This window comes from Oryctolagus cuniculus, chromosome 5, assembly GCF_051225735.1.
Source record: "Oryctolagus cuniculus isolate XC-2025 breed Fujian yellow rabbit chromosome 5, ASM5122573v1, whole genome shotgun sequence".
In the NCBI taxonomy this organism is placed as follows: domain Eukaryota; kingdom Metazoa; phylum Chordata; class Mammalia; order Lagomorpha; family Leporidae; genus Oryctolagus; species Oryctolagus cuniculus.
This window is the reverse complement of record NC_142871.1, coordinates 41,333,427-41,353,578: the sequence shown is the minus strand read 5'-3', so window position 1 is coordinate 41,353,578 and position 20,152 is coordinate 41,333,427. Positions and strand designations below refer to the sequence as shown.

The following is a 20,152-nucleotide window of genomic DNA, read 5'->3' as shown; positions in this document are numbered from 1 at the left end:
TCTTATACATGGTCATCTAAGTCCCACATAGGTTGGAAAAAATGCTTAAGTACAACTTATTATGGAGGAGATAATATTTGAGAAGAGTGTGCAGCCTTAAAAGAAACCTTTTCTGAATACTTACTTTTCTGGTCACATCTCAAAATGAGACCATGTAAATTGCTTTTAGTGTCTCTGAAAGTGTGTTTTAACAGAAGTTTCTAATCAGAGCAAAGTCTGGATGCAATGTTCATGTTTTCTGCTTATATTTGCTGAATCCCACTGATGCAGTTTTCAAGGTCTTCTAATGGATGGCATTTAAAATTTTTTTTTTAAATTAGCTGTGTTGCAGCACAAATTCTTGCATTTAAGCCATTTAGTAAGTCTGTATATCTCAAATTTAGATTTAAAAGCTGGGATTCTATTGAGAATTTACTAGATTGGCAAAAAATCTCTACTTTAACCATCTATTCCATACAATATGGGATTTGCAAGAGTGATAAAAACAAAAACAAAAAATACAAATATTGTCACTAAAAGGCAGAGTTTCTACACTTGCACTTGAATATATCATTATACCCATCAGGATGAATATGTGTATTTTGAACATTTCCATTTTATAACTTACTAACAGGTAAGTTTTATTTCTGTTTCACATGATCTAGTACGTGGAAAGTGGAATTTTATAAGTATACATTAATTTTTCTGCTTAAATACCTTGTCTTGATACGCTTAAAAAAAAAAAAAAGCAGCTGACAGCATATAGCCAACAACATTAACACATCTCACCTGCAATGCACAACAATAGGGCCAGCACTAGGAGGGTTGGACAGCTTGACCCGCCGGATGAAGGACAGCAGCCCTGTAGCGTGGTATGGCACCCCATGGTCAGGCCAGCCCGTGAAATGGAACTGCTTAACTTCCCGGATTTCACTGTACCCTCTCTGCACGGACGGAAAGAAGAGTTTTTAAAAGGATGAAAATAAAGCCATTAAACACAATTACTGGTATTAGACTCGAATTACAATAGCAAAAATGATAAAGTTACCAAAGATCACACCTTTTCTAAAAGAGGGTGCTGTCCTCACATGGCCTAAGAATTACCTTAATGGTGAGGCAACTGTCAAAGAAAGAAAATGTGAAGTCTTTCTACATTATATAAGTCTGAGTAAATTTTATTGACCTTGACAATCTGTTTCTAACTGGGAGTGACAAAATCATTAGGGGAAAAGGAGGAAATGGAAAAGCTACAATGCTGCCCTGTTGACCCAAGGCACTGAGTTCTTCAGTGGTGTATAAAAGCAGCCTTCCAGCATCTCACCTCACAAAGAGATTTTCATGCCTTGCTTATCCAGGTTGAAAATGGTTTTAAAGCACAGCGTGTAGGGATTTTCCGGGAGAGTGCTACTCTAGATTGGTTTGTGAAAATACACAGACAGCTAAACTGTTCTATAGGCAAACTATTTTTCTTAGCTCTGTGAAAGAATTCAGTACATAGAGTATTATTTGTAATAACAAAAACAGCAGAATGAAAGACGCAAGGCATCCACTGTGCTTCTCTCCTGCTGGGTTAGTTTAAGAGAATCCTTACCGCACAGGTTAAAGCTCTTTCCTTCCTTTTTGTTAAGTCTATAGATTGGGGTAGCTTGGAGAGCATACATGAAATACTGAAGAATTCATTTTTAAAAATTCACATTTGTTGCAAAAAAACCCACAACCTATATGATTTTTACTCTACTGTTAGCTATCTATGCTATCTCAATCTCACATGTTCGGTCAGAAAAGGAAAAAAGCATTACACAAAGTAAACTAAATTGAAAACTGAATTTAGATTCTATCTTATGCAGACCAATAACAGCAAAATCTTGGAAGAAGGAGTTATGTTTTATAATTCTTTTAAGGTCCAGTTCCTAGCTCAACAGCCTATACAAAGCAGGGCAACAAATAATTAGAGTAGTCACAATGATAAACATTATCATGAAATTATACAAATGAAAAAAAAATCACATTTGTTATTTTTCATGTCAACCTCAGTGAAAAGGATCATAAATTATTTTAAGACTTGATTTTACACTTCACCATCCCTGTTTCATGGACTTTATAGCCTTTTTCTTTCTCTTACATTACTGGTTTTGCTCTTTACACTAAATTTTCATATCAGGCAGTACATGTACAACTACCATTTTTAATTAAATTTTCCTGAGTAATTTTCTAATATGTGGTTCCTCAAAAAATTAAGAAAATAGAAATCAATATTGTTCTAATTAAGATTATGCTAATTCTTATAATGATAGTAACATCAGTACTCCCCATTTTCTAGCATACTGCATGTCTTCAATTTTGATCTCATTTTATGTTCTCAATACACTTTTTTGTTTTTATTCAAGTAGGACTTACATCTTTTCTATTAAAAATATTCCAGTCAAATTTAGAATGCTATTGTGAAGGATTTTAATGTTATTTCCATTTATTGCTATATAAGGAAAAGCTATGATTTATGAATTTTACAGTCATTTAAATGCAGTTTTATTAGTTCCATTTCAAAATATTTTCTCATTTTTTGGTATTAAAGCATTTCAAGTCAAATAATTTTGTGTTATCTAATGGTTCATACAGTTTCTTCCTTTGGCGGTGGTATTTCATTCTAAAACCTCCAAAAATGTTTAATACTTGTCGCTCCCCGTCTTCGTGGAGGAGCAACACTGAACCCTGCCTAGGCTTCATATCCGAGTCACGGCACCATTATGTCGCTCCCCGTCTTCGTGGAGGAATGACACAGGACCCTGCGCTGTTCTTTCGTCTGCTCGGCCCTTCCCGGGTTTGCTGCTGGTTCTTCCCGGGTTGGCTACTGTCCATTCCACCTCTGTGGAAGGGTGGTTCCCCCTGGCCACTTTCCCCACTTCCGCAGGGGAGTGGCACACCGCCGGCCGGCTCTCTCGGGGGCTGCACAGGTGTTCCCCTTAGATGTTCCCGTTTGATGTTCCTGGTGCATGCCGTCTCTCTCCTCCTTTATAGTCCTCCTCCGCCAATCCCAACTCGGCTGCCCACACGCTGAGTACGCTGCTCTCCTCCAATCAGGAGCAGGATCAGCTCCTGGAGGTCAGCACTCAAGTTGGCAAGAGGCAGCTGCGTAGAAGCTGTTTTCTCCTCTCCCAGCGCCATATTGTGGGAGAGCAGATGCATAGAATAAGTCTTAATTCCAGTAACTCAGTCCAGTCCGGGTTGCTCCTCACAATACTAGTTACTATGATTACCCACACCACATTACTGATTATAAAAATGACAATAGTCTATATTAGTTTATTGTAGTAAATTAATAATCTTTAGTTTTTCACTCCTTAACATGTGTGCTACCAGTTATTATTGAATCATATTCATCATGTTTGGGAAGTCTTCATTTTCCTAATTACAGGATGACCATAAATGTATTTAAATAAATAAATTTAACTGCATTAATCTATCAATAAAATAACAATGTTGCTACTTTGGTATACCAACATAAAATATCCTGTTAGAATTACCACTATAGTTGAAATATCTTCGCATTCTTAGAAAAAAAAACCCATGACTTATCATTTTGTCATTATTTCCTAAATTCATTGCAGGACTCAACTTACTCTTTCCAGGGTGAATGTCCTAACTACATATTCAGCAAGTGGTTCCATTTCTACACAAGTTACTTTGAAGTCACCATAAACTTCAGTATCATCAGGCCAATATTTATAGCATTTAACCTACATGAAAAAAGAATACAAAGGTAAACTGAATACATCATAACGCACATTAACCAAGATGATTTAATTCCGGGAATAACTCTTTTTTTTTTTTCTTTTTGACAGGCAGAGTGGACAGTGAGAGAGAGAGACAGAGAGAAAGGTGTTCCTTTTCCGTTGGTTCACCCCACAATGGCCGCTGTGGCCGGCGTGCTGCAGCCAGCGCACCGCACTGATCTGAAGCCAGGAGCCAGGTGCTTCTTCTGGTCTCCCATGCTGTTGCAGGGCCCAAGGACTTGGGCCATTCTCCACTGCACTCCGGGCCACAGCAGAGAGCTGGACTGGAAGAGGAGCAACCGGGACAGAACCCAGAGCCCCAACAGGGACTAGAACCCGGCGCCCCGATTGGGACTAGAACCCAGTGTGCCGGCGCCACAGGTGGAGGATTAACCTATTGAGCCGTGGCGCTGGCCCAGGAATAACTCTTTAAATTGCAGTTATAACACAGTTTTAACAAATGTATAAATAAGAAAAAAAATCGATTACATGATAAAGACTTCCATAGTCTCTTATACAACCCTAATCAATTAAATTTTAGTATAAAATCAAAGCTTATTTTATTACTCAATAAGAATCAAATAATTTCTCAGACATTAGATGTCCACTTAGAAACACACAATGGAAATACTGTATCTATAACAAATTTAAACAATTAGATAGCATTATATTTTAAGTGTACTACATGTTGCTTCCTGAATTTTCATGCATAGGACTATGTTGTATGTGTATATGTATGTGTGTGTTTGTATGTGTATTTTTTTTTCTCTTACCCGGCCAACTTCAACTAAATTTGTAACCATTACAATGCAGGCAGACTGTTCTTGCCATATCATTCTCCAGAAATCATACACAGTTTCATGAACTGGGCCTATAAAATATTAATTTTGATATTATGTTGTCAGAGAAATTTCATAGTTAGTAATAAGTTTAGATAAGATAAAAAGCAGAAAAAATGAAAAAATATAAATATAAATAATAGTCACTGAAAATACTTAAATTTTGTTCATATCTAAGTACACTTCACAGCATGAATATAGATATATAACATGATTTCTCTTTTTGTTTGTTTTTTCAATTTATGTCCTGTACTTTCCAATTTAGAAGAAGATATCACTTGTTTCTAGAGTTTTTTTTGTTAATAAGTCACATCAGTTCATCTTCAAAACATATGTGAAAAAAAACAACATAAATTATCAATTCGTCATCCATCATTATAAATCATGTGTTTAGCCATTATGAAGAAGCATCCTTACATCCAAGAAACATTCTTATCTTATCATAGAATTTCAACTCCATACAGCTAAAGTATGTACTGGGCCACACTTACTCAATATCATAAAATGAGTATGTTTGATACTATGGCTGCTCATCCTATCATTACTGAGTATACAATAAACTCAGTTACTAAAAGGATATGTGAAAACAAAAAATGACCTCTGTCAAAGGAGCAAATATAGTTTTTGTTTCACTTTTCTTTTGTAAAAAATAGATGTGCAAGTTTCTTTTCCAATGGCCAGTTGTCAGTTTGGAAAGACAACTAAGGAGTTTTGCTGTTGCTGTTGTTTATTTGGATACTTTTGTTCCCCAGACAATTACTGTAAGAAAACTCCCCTATTTTCTTCTTATTTTCCTTGAAGAATTAACCTGACTAAATTCCTTCCAGCTCTGTTTTGTCTTAGTCTTCATTTGTCAAAACAATGCTGGAAGACAGCATAACAACTCATATAACAATATTACATTCCAGGCTGATAAACTACCCTACAAGAAGACAGGTGGGGGGGCCAGCGCTGTGGCACAAAAGGTAAAGCCACCACCCGAGATGCTGGCATCCCATGTGGGTGCCAGTTCGTGTCCTGGCTTCTCCACTTCTGATTCACCTTCCTGCTAGTGGCCTGGGAAAAGCAATGGAAGATGGCCCAAGAGCTTGATCCTTTGCCACCTGCATGGGAGATCCAGATGAAGCTCCTGACCCTTGGTTTCTGCCTGGCCCAGCCACTGCCATTGCAGCCATCTGGGGAGTGAACCAGCAGATGGAAGACCTCTCTCTTTCATTCTCTCTCTCTCTCTGCATGTAATGCTGATGTTCAAATAAATACATAAATATTTAAAAAAAGACAAGCACCTTATATAGGAGGAGACCTCTCTTCTCTTTAATCAAAAATAGTATTTCCTCAGGAGAGGCATTTGGCAGGGTGTCTAAGATGCCTGTGTCCCACACTGGAGTGTGCGGGTTGGATTCCTGCTTCCAGTTCCTAACTCCAGCTTCCTGCCAAGTCAGGCCCTTGGAGGCAGCATGTTAACTGGGTTGCTGCTACTCACATAACAGACCTGGAACTGCCTTCTTTGTTCCTGTCTTCTACCTGGCCAGGGCCAGGTCCAACCTCGGTTAGTGTGGGCATTTTATGGATGAACCAGCTCCTGGGAGCTCTGTCTACCTCACAAATAACAAATACTTTCCAAAAGTTTACAAAACAAGTAATTTTTTTTTTGCTTAACACTATTCACTAGTGCTCTGAGACCTTGATTATCAGTACACAAATTTTTAGAAAAACTACCAGCAGCTTCTCTTTCACATTAATTAGAAAATAAATCAAGCTTAAATTTATGTCTTACATAGATTAAAAAATATGCTATATAAATGAGTTAAAAACACTATTAGAATAAACATTTTTCTTTTTTTAAATTAATTCAAATAAAATTACAAAAAGCTTGTCTGGATAAATACACAAGTTAATTTAATCTACAATATTTAAAATGACAAAGTTTTACCTTGAGTGGCAATATAGTGGCTTGGTCTTTGGTAGCCCTAAAATAGGGAGACAAATTTGTTATTATTTTACACCAGTATCAGAAATAAATGAATGAAGGCATAAAAAGATGAAGACAACCACCTGTTAAGGTTAAGTTATAGTAAAAATCCAGAAATGAGTAGAGAACAAATTGTTCACTACTCAAACCTATGTTATCTGCAAGGTAAACATAAAGCAAACATTAAATATTTTAAAAGCTCTGATTAGAATATATATTTTATAATTGAGTCTTGTTTGCTAATGAATAACCTTAAAGATTTTGTTTGGTTTCATTAAAACGTTTATGCCTTCATGTTAATCTTCAGTCATTCTTTCTTGGCAAAATTGTGTGTAAAATATCAATTCTCATTTTATCATTCAAAAGTACAACACACTGCATTACAAATGGACAAGGACATATTAGAACCATACAAAATAACAGAACATTCCAATGTTAGAGCTGGACAATGCATGTGTGCATCAAATCAAAGTCCTGCTGAGACTTTTTGTTGTTGTTCTAGAATATGCTCAGGAATCTACAACTATTTTGTGTGTGCTGACAATGTTAATGCACACAAACATAATTATAGGTACACACATATATAGGGAAAGAAGATTTTCTAAGACTGAATCTTATGCTGAACAAAAAGTTTAGTCCTTTTAATTTCAGTATGCCATAAGCTCTTTGTATTTAAACACTTAATGTTGTTTCAACAAGCATATTATTTCTAATAAGGGATGCATTCTTAGTTGATCTCAGTTGGTTTAATTACAACAGATTATGAGTTGCAAAAACGATGATGATACAATAGGATTCATTTTTGAATATGTTGTGCATTTATCAAACAGCTTTGATAAATGTCAGTGGTGAAATTCATACAGACTTTGGTGTGGACAATTTAACATACATGTAAATGCATGTCAACTTGGATCTTCAAACTAAAATTTAATACAATGAGCACTACACTGGTGCAAATTTGGGAGATTTCTGTTTCGTAATATACCAACATGCTGCTTAGTGCAATGTTATATGGAGATTTTTTTCCCAAGCTTTATAAGCATTTCATTTCCTGTTCTTTTTGACAAATGTACCAATTTCAGGAAGTGTCTTTTTAGTACAATAAGCTAATGGGAGAGGAAAAATTATGAAATTGTATAGTAACCAGCCAAAATACACAGGGGTCTTAATAGAAAGACTAGATAAAAAACCTAATTTAGAACATAGCCCTACTATAGGAACCATGGAATAGCATTACAATAAGACTCCAGTGAATCTGTCTTGGCAGGAAACTAACATAGGACAAAATAGGTAAGAAAAATGAAAAAACGTCTTTGTGAACAATTGATTTTTTTTTAATTATAAAGGATGGACCATTAGTTTCCATGACATGTCTGATAAATTTAAGTACTAAATAAGAATATGGTCACGATTATAAATATTGCCAATATGCTTATATTATAACTAATAAATATATTTCTTCAAATAATTATAATTCATGACATAAGTGTAAGATATGAACTTAATAAATGCAATTAAATGTGATAAAATTATTTCTTAGGCAATTAGAAAAAGTTGGGACCTAAACTTCATATTTTTAATGTATATAATTGTATTATATACTGCAATTCTGTACTTTGACCTTTTGTCATATGTTTATATATATTTTGAATCCATTACTTTCAGCACACTTAGATTTTAACTGTTAAAAACTGGCTGAAGTATAGTGATGCTAAACATGTCTGCACACTGTGCTAAATGCTCACCATGCATTACTTCATTTAATTCTCACAATAAAGTGATGGTGTTAGCACTAATACTAGTGTCCCACCATAAAGATGGGGAAACTGAGGCACAGGGGGAGAAGTGACATTTCTGAAATCTTCAATGTGATACATGACTCAAGAGCCTTATCCCATATATATGTAATGTAATAGATTGCCTCCTTAATAATATTTCTTATTTTATTTGATAACTAATTTCCTTCAAATTAAGAACTTGCAAGTAGATACGTATGTAACCATAACATTCAACAGTGGAATATATGACCAGAGCAAACTTTTTCATTTGTATGGTTCAATATATATGTGTGATATGCATATTTTACAATTGCAATTTAATAATTATTTTGCTTGAGTAATTTATCACTTTGTAAGCCAATCCCACACACCACAAAATAGTCTTATACTCATTTTTAATGTCAGAAGGCAAATATAAAGAGTAAAATTTCATAAAGCTAATACACATCATACTATCCAGCGTCTCACATATGTTGGGGGAAGGGTAAGAAGAAAAAAGCCAGAAACAGAAACCATTAACAAATAAAACTTGAGGACATAATACACTGTTGAAGCTAAAAATGCTCCTGTTTTTCTAGACAAGAAAAGGGAAGGAGGTCAAATACATCTTTACACATGTAAAAGAACTACAGAAAATGAACATAGAGATACTGTATGGAGCTAATTAGGTGAAGCATGCAGAGTTAACTAGTAGTAAGCATTAGTAATAACTGGAATTAAGAGTATTTATATTAAATATTTATAGTAGGTGCTGTTATTTACATATAGTGGTACTTACATCCCTGTACAGCCAAATCTACAGCCCAAACCAAAGTCAGGTGTGAAAGAAAGCACAACAGCGTCAGTAAGAACTAGGACGTAGAACAAGGAAAAGTGTACAGTTTGTTCTTTAAAAAGGCAGCAATCACTTAATATGTCATATCAAAAAGGTTCACATATATAAGTCAATAAAGTAGATCTGGGGAAATACAAAGAACTTACATCTATATAGTTGGCATTAATGTAATCTGAAGAAGGATCATCCTCAACAGGTTGCAAAATTACTCTGGAGTGATCATCTAAAATTTTAAGACAATAAAATTAAAGTTATGAAATTGCTTCTCTGTTCTGAGGCAGTGCCATTGTAGAGGCTTCATTCAGGGTTGCCAATATTCTATCCACAGTATACTGCTATCAAATCAGTCATCTGACAAAATAAAGAACTTTAATGAGCTCATTAATTATTGCAGTTATAATACTCTGTGATTAAGGCTTCAATGACTTGCATCTTCACAGTTAGGAAATACAATAATGTCTGATGAATCAATTGATTCATCCACTTGACTGAAGAGCCAAACTTGCTAACTTGGAATTTCATTTGTAGGCTTGATTTTCAATGGGTAGAATAATTTCCTGTTCACTTTACAGCAAATGGGCCACACAACTAGACAGTAAATTTTCAACCTTGCTTCAACTTATTACTTGAGATTCAAGGTTAAATTTTGATGTTTTAAGACACTTTTAACTTATTTAAATTCAGAAGTGAGTTGTCTAAGTAAATCAGTATCTAGTTCCAAGTTTAATGGCGGCTGCTTTCTTTGCTGCTCCTGTGGTTTCATATGATAATGACTTTATTTATTCAACATATATATCTTGAAAACTTAATCAGGAGGGAGTTCCTAATGATGAAAATTCAGAGCTACTAGAGTTTACATTCTAGTGTATAGGTCTGTGGAAAAAATAACACTCCAATCTTGAGTATTTGGTGGGGTTTTATAAGAATCTATAACTAAAAATACCTTTTTCATTATCCAGATATTCTTAGCTGTTTGAAAACACTGCATGCATTTATGCGCAAACATGACATCAAGCAGCTAGTTATCTCCACTGGGTAAGAATCAGAGTCAACTTAATTATTGAGGATGATGACAATTTCAGAATCACTGTTAACAACCAATGCTCTTTTAATATTAAATAGATTACTGTATAAACAGATATGCCACCATCAGGGATTTTCTTAAACTTTAAAAGCATATAAGGAGGATTTGCAACTCACTGTTTATCTTTGAACAAACAATATTTACATTCACCAAGAATTTTAAGGGCACTTACATGCAATAATGTTTCCATATCGGTTTTTTGCTCTATTTTGATCTTTTTTAGCTACATCCCAAGATGCTGACTGTCCTTCAAAGAAGCTCTGAAGGAAAAAAAAAATTAATAGACTGATTTTAATTCCTTTCTTTGAAACAGGTTTATCAGTTCTGAAGACTAAAATAGTAAAAGTTACTTTCTCAGCAAGGAAGAAATTCTTATAGTAGTAAACAAATTTTTCTCTCAGACCTGAAAGTGGATTTGTTGGACTTAAACTTGCTTACCTAGGACTAGACTGAGTTCAAATTAAGGACAAGAAATAATTTCAGAGGGAAAAAAAGGACTCTGAAAGAAGTTCAAATTTCAGATCACTATTAACTCTGAGATGGAAGCAGACAAAGCATCATTCTTTTCAAAATGTACTGAATAATAATGCACCAAAACCTGCAAAAATACTTTGGAGTACATTTCAAATATGCATCCTTTAGCATTTGTAACAGAAAAAAAAAATCCTGCTTCCTTCCATAATTACTCATTAAATCACATGCAACACACCCATCACATTTTGGCTTCTTTGAAGATCATGAAAAGGACTGACTCTCTACAACAAGGCATCATATTGAAATGGAAAAGAATCCCCTGCTCTAAGAATCTGGGAACAGATGAATTTGTTGACTGGTTTAATTACCATATGCAGCAATTTAAAATATGGATACAGATTTCTTTTTGCAGAAAAACTTCAACTTTGCTCAACACAGGAAGTGGGGTCTTCAAAGAGCCAATGGTTTTTGAAGCGAAGTACACAGGAATACACATGAAATGAACAAAAAGAACCAGCTCTGGCAGAAAGCGCCAATTCTTTGCACTTATTTTGTGTCTATAGCAGAGTGTTTCCGGCATAGACCTAAAACCAACTTTTAGTATTCAAAGATAATTTTATTCCCTCACAAGTTAAGGTATAACAGTAATCTGTAGGTACAATATGGAGTTTAAAAGATTTTTCATGACACGGGATGGATTTGGGATGATCTTTCAAAGCAAAACATGGACTGAATTCTTTCATTTTAAACATGTGTGTGAACTGTGGTATCTGAATGGGTGGCTGACAGGCTTCCTCCCATGTTCCAGGCTGACACTGCTCAGGAACCGAAGGGTAGCAAAGGAACTTTGTCCTTTTTGCTATGTTTACTGGAATGTTCAGTCTAAATAAGTCTCTTCGTAAGATGAGTTCTGGTATTTTGGTTAGAATTGGAAGGGGAAATAAGATTGGAAGAAGAATTTCCCGCATCCTTCTTTTGGCTTTTTAAATGTTGTTTACTGATTTCCAGGGCTCTGCTTTTTCCTCCCTTCCACTTTTAACAAATAATTCACAAGATTAAACAGACGGTGGCACTTACATCACAAAGTTTTCTCCTTTTGGATCAGAGGGTCAAGGAGCAAAGAGCAAAAAAAGTAACTGCTACTTTAGTCATTCAAATGCTAGAATTTAAAATGGGACTCAAAGTGTCTTGTCACTTGATTTTTGAGTTGGGAAACATGAAGTTCTAACAAAGTGTGCTTTAACTGCATTGTAGAATATATAAAGAAATACAACATTAAAAACTGTCATAATGAATTCAGACCCAGGTATGTCCCTGGGAAGTGCTCCTTTCCCTCAATTTTTCCAGTCACACTACTGGATTAGGGTACCTGTGGAGCACTGCTCTCCTTGTTACATTAAAGGCAGGCAAAAATGTTCAATTCCACTCACTGTCAGGTTAAAAATCATAGTGAATACAGTATTAAAGCTTTCACCTCATATTCCTCTTTGAACCCATAGCTGTCTGATGTCTTCATGAGATTAATGTGTTGCAGTAAGTCGGCTACCCTGATGGCTGGGTGAAGCTGTCCCGTCTGGTAAGGAGATTCTGTCCCTTCGCACAGGTAGCGAGGGACGTCCAGAAGGCGGCTGGATTCTGCTGTGGCGCTGTGGTTTTCGTCTGGCATTTTTTCAGATCCCATAAGATTAAAAAAAGACAAAGTTATCTTGTTTAATATGCATTTATTCAAAGAAGACTTCAGAGGTTAAGATCTTTCTGATGACAGGAGACAGGGAAAGAACTGTCAGACAGTAGAAGCCTAGGGCAGCATCCCTATAAGGACACAGCTTTAGCCTTTTAGTGCATCTTAAGATTTTGAGGCCAGAGTACATTGTGTGTATATCAGCAAGACCACAGATGCTGTGAGATGCAGGGAGACATTTGATTCATTTTTAAAAAGCACAAGTGGGAGATTTAGCTGAGCTTTTACTTTTTCTTGCATCTGCAGTCATAGCAATATAAAGGGAGATCTGAGGATCAAGGTGTCAATAGGAAAGGTGTTTTCATTGTGCATTAAGTTGAACAAAACTCTTTCCCATTCATATCCCAACCTCCCTCAGAGAAACCACGTAGGCAACCCATCCTCTCTTCTTCATGCCCTTGTGCACCTACAGTGCCCTAATACCTGGAGCTTTTTAGTACAACACACTCCAGACTAGGAAACGTGGATATTCTCATCACCCAAACCCCATGCTGTCTTCTAGCTAGGCCACAGGTGCACTCACATTCAATCTTTGCCATCTGAGTTTATTATTATTGTTGTTGTCTTTAATTGCTAACTTATTTTGATTCTCCTAGCATTTGTGTGAGAGAGATAAGGGTGTGCTTCTGGAGCAAAATATGAGTGCCTCCTTTGGAATTCTTCCTTCATTCAGGCTGAGTACAAAGTTCCTATTTGATGTTCCCATGGCTTCCTGTTATTTTATAGGTCATTTCACTTACCCTATATTTTCATCATTCATTTGTCTCTTTTCCTCTCTAAGTCCTGAATGGTTAGAGTATATAGACAGTCATATTTTTCTTTTTATTTCTAGCACCTGGTGCATGGCAGTCATTCAATAAACATTTCAATGAATCAATGAGTTAAAATCAATTGAATCCCTCACCACCCACATTTTAAGTGTAAGTCGCATCCCAGTTGTGTTATCAGCTTAAAATGAAGAGAGGCTTAATTCTCTTTCTCTCATAAGAAGGAAGAAAAGAACAAGAACATTTTGCCTATGAAGAATAAACAGGATTTTAATGACCGAAGTACTCATCATTACAATGAGAAGCATGCTCATATTTATCACATTAAAACTTACCACTTTAAAAAATAAAAACAAATGTTTTAGGGGTGGTACTTTGTAAAGCATTATACTGTCATACTCATTAACAGAAGAGAAAGTACACTCTTAGGGGAACTTTTGCTTTTAATGATAATGCATACTGTAAAGAACGATATTTAATTAACAGTTAAACATAGTTCAAGTGCTGGTACATTTGCCTGTTCTATCACCAACTCTACAAATAGGATATGGCAAAAAATGAATTGTTGTCCCCATGATAAACACTTTTTCTTCCTGGAGAAGGGAAAAAAAAGAACCCTACAATCAGATTTGTGTGCCTCTATAATTTAGCATGATTGCATTCATTTTTACCCCCTCCTACTAAGCTGAATGCCTTTTTTTTTTTTTTTTTTGATTCATTCCTAAAAATACCACATTGAACTGAAGAAAACTCCTGGTGGTTTCCGTGTGATTTAATCACCCAAGTGAATTACTGCTTTTTGCTCAGGTTTTGCCCACCCTTCTACATATAGACATGTGCTAGTAAACATGATTCAGGAGAGTTTCCTCCTCTTACTATGAGACTACCCTCAACTCATCTGTCTTTGCTAAAGTTTTATAATCAATAGACTGACATTAAGCATGCATACATGTCCCTAGTAAAATTAAGTTCAGAAGCAACTGATCTGGGTACTATCACAGAATACACAGTTTGGGACGAGAAGTTGAGAGAACATCTAAAGTCATGAGGCCAAATGCAATCACCCAAGCTAGTAAATAAGGCAGCCAGGGCTCCACAGAACAGCCCAAGGCTCACACTGCACCTGCTGGAGCAGCACAATATTTACAATGTAAGAGGTTCAGTGAGAAACACAGAATTCATCCATATTCCAAATCTTACAGATGATTGTGTTCCAATATGAAATACACAGTGCCTTTTGTTTTGCATTAAGCTTTAATACAGTAGTACAAAGAGTAGTACCATCTTTAAAATAATCACATATGAATTATTAATCTCAATACATTTCCACTTCATTAAACTACCTAATAGTGTGACTACTAGTGAGGGTACATATACTAATCAACTTCCTTATTACACATTTAAGAATAATAACTTCAAATCTATCCTTGATTGAAAGGTTTTTCTAGAGTTCATTGCAATACACTTACCAGTTATAGGGACTTAAACCCAATGAAGCAGTAAAATACAAAAAACAAAAAAAATATGAATCAATATGAAAAGTTTCTAAGCCTTTTTAAGACAATAAGTAGATCTTAATATTAAGCAATATTTGAGGTGATTTCAAAAATTGCCTATAAATACAAAATCAATTGGATGCAAAACTGTAAACAGCATGATTCCAAGAATGATGAAAAACACAACAAATCATTTCTAGATCTAATACGATTAATGAGAGATTTAACTTTTAAAGAATGCCAATATTGAAAAAAAATCAACCAGCTTGACTTCTGAAATGAAATAAAATGCATAATGAATGTTTATATGAACAGATTTTTATGACCTTTTCTGTTAAATCTAGGCTTTCTTAAACATAAATATCCCTTTTAACCAGGAAAATTACTACAATCATTGTTTAAATATTAGAAAACTAACAGGCATTATCTCATTTTTCTCTTACCAAAACTCTATGAAAAATGTATGCTGGAAATTATTATTTTAAAAATGGGGAAGCAAAGACATGAGGTGTTGCTATTAGTTCATAGTGGAAATCCACATGGGGACTGAGACTTGAACCTATTAGAAAACTACTGTAATGAAAAGGAAACTAATTTTTCCCGAAGAGTTTCTTACTATTTTAATTGAACTACATTTTATAATTTGATATGACAATCTGCAGTGCTCAACAGAAGATGATATGTTCAGAGGCATTTGGTGCCTCCTCAGTGATCCTTGGTTATGGCTCCTCCCTACAACATCAAGCCACTCCCTTAGGGAAAATGCCCAGTTCACGTCCTTGTCACAGTTGATGTGAACTTCAAAGGCAAAGGCAGTCAGAGATGGAGAACTCTAACTTTTGGATTATCTTAGAATACATTTTCCTTATATTAGTTATAAACTGTGTAATTTTAAATAATCAACTTCGTGTATAGCAGACGTATTTTTACTTAACTAATTGTACTGATCCAAAAATATTTTTACAATCAATGAAACTTAGAATATACAAATAACAAAATGCCTGCATAGGATGTAAGTGAACATTATATGTTCATAAGAAATATTAACTACACATAGCAAATATGACATTTGGGAATTTTTATGATACATTCAAAACATATGGTAAAACTGATATGAAACTTGTGAATACATGCAAGCTGGTCGTGAATCACTGGTGTATAGTTAGTAAAAAAAAATAGCCTACAACTTTAAGAGAAAACCATTCCACTCTGAAATATATAACTAGCTAAAAATATTAATTTAATTATACATCTGCAAAGACCTTATCATCACTAGCAATATCAGTTGTCTTGGGTGGTATATGAGGGCACTACAAAAACTTCCTGGAAAAATAGAATTAATAGGTAAGTTTATTTTGGTCAATTTTCCACGAACTTTTGAAGACCCTTCACTGAGTGATCAGCAAAGAGGCTTGTTCTAAATTTCTTGAAGGGGCAACCCTGAACTATTTATGTAAGGTTCACATGGAATGCCAAGTCTCACAGACCTAGCAAAGTTACCTCCATTTATAAACTCTTATTACAGACAAATCAAAAGCAAATTGTACACAGCCATAATGGTGATTTATAAATGCGTTCTTTTGTGCTATAAAATTAGGAGGATTTAGAAAATTCAGTTCCATCTGGTAGACACTACTTTTTTTTGCAGCACTGGCCCCTGAAATCTGTGCATTTGGATTCATCATACTAACGTGGGTATGTTAACATTGTTTATATATTAGGGGTCATACTAATTTGAAATCCACTAGGTCCAACTGGCTTGAAAAACTGCTCTCTTTGATAAGCCTATGGCTGTCTGTTTTCAAAATTAAGTTACTTCCTGCACTATAAATAATTATTGTGTAGAAAAAGATATAACCCATGCAAGGAAGCATGATCCATGCAAAAAAAAAATGATGATAAAGATTTAGAGCCTCACCTAACACAGCAGTCGGCACAAGTGGATCATTGGGCACTGTAGGAAAACAAAGCTCATGAGGGAATATGTTGCTCTAAAGTTGTATTCTAAAGTTGCTTCTTTAAAATAGATTTATGCTTTCCTAAGAAATACAATGATTAAGCCTGTTCTGATTGCTTTATTCTGAAAAGGTTTAAGTTCTTTCTTGCAGCTTAGGTTATCTCAGTACTTTGTTGAATTTAAAAAGAAATTGATGTGGGTATTATGAAGTTTATAAATTGGGGGTAAAGCAACCATTTATTAGCTCTATTATGTATAAGGTACTTAGAGAAATACTTATGTTTATTCCACATTCATTTGTTTCATTATATATAGGAAATAGATTTAATCCTTTCTCTAATTTCATAAGTGAACATTTAATAATTGAATTGAACTAAAACTTCTTACTAAGGTACTATGATAGGCAATATATAGAAAAATTTGGGGAACAGAAATGTTTGCAAGTCCTTAATCTACTAAACATTAAATCAAATGATTAGAGAGATGGTATATCTACATTTTTAGAAAAACCTACTTTCAGGAGTCATAGTATTTTATGTTTTACATTCATTTATTTTATCATGAAATAAAAACATATAGATCAGAAAGGCCCTATTTTGATTATATCTAAATTCCAAAATGATTCATTTATAATTACTAATTAGGTACAGGTATGTATCACAGAAAATGACGGCCCGCATTTGGGGCCAATAATTACTGAATAATTTCACCAAACTGAATGTTCCCAAAAAACTTCCTTCTGAAAAGACACATATAAACTATAAATACTGGGGCTAGTGCTGTGGCGTAGTGGGTAAAGCCACCACCTTCAGTACTGGCATCCCATATAAGCGCCGGTTCGAGTCCCGGCTGCTCCACATCCAATCCAGCTCTCTGCTATGGCCTAGGAAAGCAGTAGAAGATGGCCCAAATCCACGGGCCCCTGCGCCCACGTGGGAGACCTGGAAGAAACTCCTGTCTCCTGGTTTCAGATCAGCACAGCTCTGGCCATTGTGGCCAACTGAGGAGTGAACCAGTGGAAGAAGACCGCCACCCCCCTTCTCTCTCTGTGTAACTCTTTCAAATAAATAAATAAATATTTTTAAAAAACTATAAATATTTTACTTTCCACCTTCACATTATAGATATTTCTTACCAAATAAGAAATAATACTGTTTATTTCTTCCCTTGTACCTATGTTTTCCAAGCTGGGGTAAGCATATCATTTGCAAAATGCCTCTATGTCTACAAGGCCAAAGGTAGAACTGATTTGCCTAGATCAAGCATCAATTTTACTTGAGGATTTGAGTTAAAATAAATGTAAGTACTATAGAACAAAATATAAAATTTTGGGGAAGTTTGAAGATTAATAGTATTGTTCCTGAGATTATGGCTTGAACACCTGGCATTAGATAATATTTCAGTACAAATATTTTAAAAGAAGTTCCTTTAGAGACCAGTGCTGTGGTATAGCAGGTTAAGCTGCCATCTGCAGCACTGGAATCCCATATGGCCACCAGTTTGAAACCTGGCTGCTCCATTTCTGATCCAGCCCTCTCCTAATATGTACAGGCAATCAGCGGAAAATGCTCCGTGTCCTTGGGCCTTTGCACACATATGTGGGACCTGGAAGAAGCTCCAGGTTCCTGGCATTTGCTTTTCCCTGTCCAGGCCACTGCAGCCATTGTGGGAATGAACCAGTGGATAGAAGACCTTTCTCTCTCTGTCTTTCCCTCTCCTCTCTGCATCTCTTTCAAATAAATAATTTTTTTTTTAAAAAAGCAGTTCCTTTAGAGATTAGCATCATGAATTCTTAAGTTGGATGGGTGTGTAGATTTAACCTTAAATTCTTGCAAATCTGCCGGCGCCGTGGCTCAATAGGCTAATCCTCCACCTTGCGGCGCCGGCACACCGGGTTCTAGTCCCGGTTGGGGCGCCGGATTCTGTCCCGGTTGCCCCTCTTCCAGGCCAGCTCTCTGCTATGGCCAGGGAGTGCAGTGGAGGATGGCCCAGGTGCTTGGGCCCTGCACCCCATGGGAGACCAGGAAAAGCACCTGTCTCCTGGCTCCTGCCAGGATCAGCGCGGTGCGCCGGCTGCAGCGGCGGCCATTGGAGGGTGAACCAACGGCAAAGGAAGACCTTTCTCTCTGTCTCTCTCTCTCACTGTCCACTCTGCCTGTCAAAAAAAAAAAAAAAAAAAAAAAAAAAAAAAAAAAATTCTTGCAAATCTTCCAAATCAAGTACAGTCTTGGACTTCATGTTAGATACTTATTGCATGTAAGAGTCATCTTTTCTCTAGTTAACTTTTTAGTGTTGAAATTATCCAGGATTCCTTAGTAAGCTAAATAATTTTATCTATAACACCAATTTCCCAAAAGAATTACTGTTATATCTTAACCTAAAATTATCTTATATAAAAGAAGAAAGCAAATGGTAAAATAATAAATTTGAGATTGATTTTATATAGGCAATCGTTTATTTAATTTTTTTAAAAAAGTGCATTTTAAAAAGTTAATGAATTTACTGAAAGGCAGAGTTACAGAGAGGCAGAGGCAGAGATAGAGAATCTTCCACCCACTGGTTCAAACTGCAAATGGCTGCAGTGGCTGAGGCCAGGTTGATCCAAAGCCAGCGAGGAGCCAAGAGCTTCATCCTGGTCTCCCATGTGGGTGCAGGGGCCCAAGGACTTAGACAATCTTCTGCTATTTTCCCAGGTGCATTAGCAGGGAGCTGGATCAGAAGTGGAGCAGTGGGGATTCAAATCGGAGCCTACACAAGCTGTTGGCCGTGCAGGCATTTTTGGCCTTACCCACCATACCACAACGCTGGTCTTGGCAATCATTAGGTTATCTTACAGCATTGACACATGATATGGTCTTTGTGGTGTATGTTTGGAATGTTGCTATGATACAGTCATTAAATTCATATAGTTTAAACGAAATCCATGGTAAAGTCTGCACCTAAGTCATTTTTTAGATCCCATAATATTCTACTTATTTCTATTTCTGTTTCTTCCCTCTTTCTTAATCTCTCTGATTATTCAAAAGGTAATGTATAGACTTCAACGGTAACAATATGCTTCAACAAAATCACTTATTAAAATGTTAATGAAGAACTTACATCTTGGACTAAAATTATGTTGGTCCATGAAGGTGATGGAAAGAGGATCTTCCGCGTGCAGAGTGCTCTGATCTGCATAACTTCGATCCATAGCATTCACCATGTGAGTCATCTCCTGCCGGGTGTTCCCCATAGCATCCTTGCGTTTTTTAGCAAGTTTGCTGCCAAGGCAAACACAAAAGGGATCCCTTAGTGTGAAGCCTGAAGAACTGACATCAGCAACAAGTAGTTCAAGTAAGCTTGTAGGCAAAGTTAGAGATGTGGTTTAGAAAACCTAAGAACTGATCATAATTTCAGGAATTAAGTTTGACATTCAAATACATTTGTTGGTTGCTATAAACAATGTTATGTGTCACATTGA

The 20,152-nt window shown here is 35.8% G+C and overlaps 1 protein-coding gene across 17 annotated transcripts in view; it reads right to left on the bottom strand.

Moving 5' to 3' along the window:
- PTPRK (protein tyrosine phosphatase receptor type K) overlaps nucleotides 1-20,152 on the bottom strand; it is a 604,334-nt gene that overhangs the window by 14,508 nt on the left and 569,674 nt on the right. For 5 of the 17 annotated variants that reach the window (XM_089332697.1, XM_051855347.3, XM_017345362.4 and 2 more), the window contains 10 exons: nucleotides 19,792-19,952; nucleotides 16,654-16,689; nucleotides 12,206-12,390; nucleotides 10,430-10,517; nucleotides 9,320-9,396; nucleotides 9,117-9,134; nucleotides 6,522-6,558; nucleotides 4,523-4,620; nucleotides 3,597-3,713; nucleotides 769-923 (listed from right to left, as the gene is read on the bottom strand). In XM_089332697.1, the coding sequence (XP_089188823.1) occupies nucleotides 769-923; nucleotides 3,597-3,713; nucleotides 4,523-4,620; nucleotides 6,522-6,558; nucleotides 9,117-9,134; nucleotides 9,320-9,396; nucleotides 10,430-10,517; nucleotides 12,206-12,390; nucleotides 16,654-16,689; nucleotides 19,792-19,952 (972 nt within the window). Of the gene's footprint in view, nucleotides 1-768; nucleotides 924-3,596; nucleotides 3,714-4,522; nucleotides 4,621-6,521; nucleotides 6,559-9,116; nucleotides 9,135-9,319; nucleotides 9,397-10,429; nucleotides 10,518-12,205; nucleotides 12,391-13,644; nucleotides 13,833-14,552; nucleotides 14,721-16,653; nucleotides 16,690-19,791; nucleotides 19,953-20,152 lie in introns of those variants that run through there. The other 12 variants (XM_089332699.1, XM_070073618.2, XM_070073619.2 and 9 more) reach the window with 6 other exon arrangements.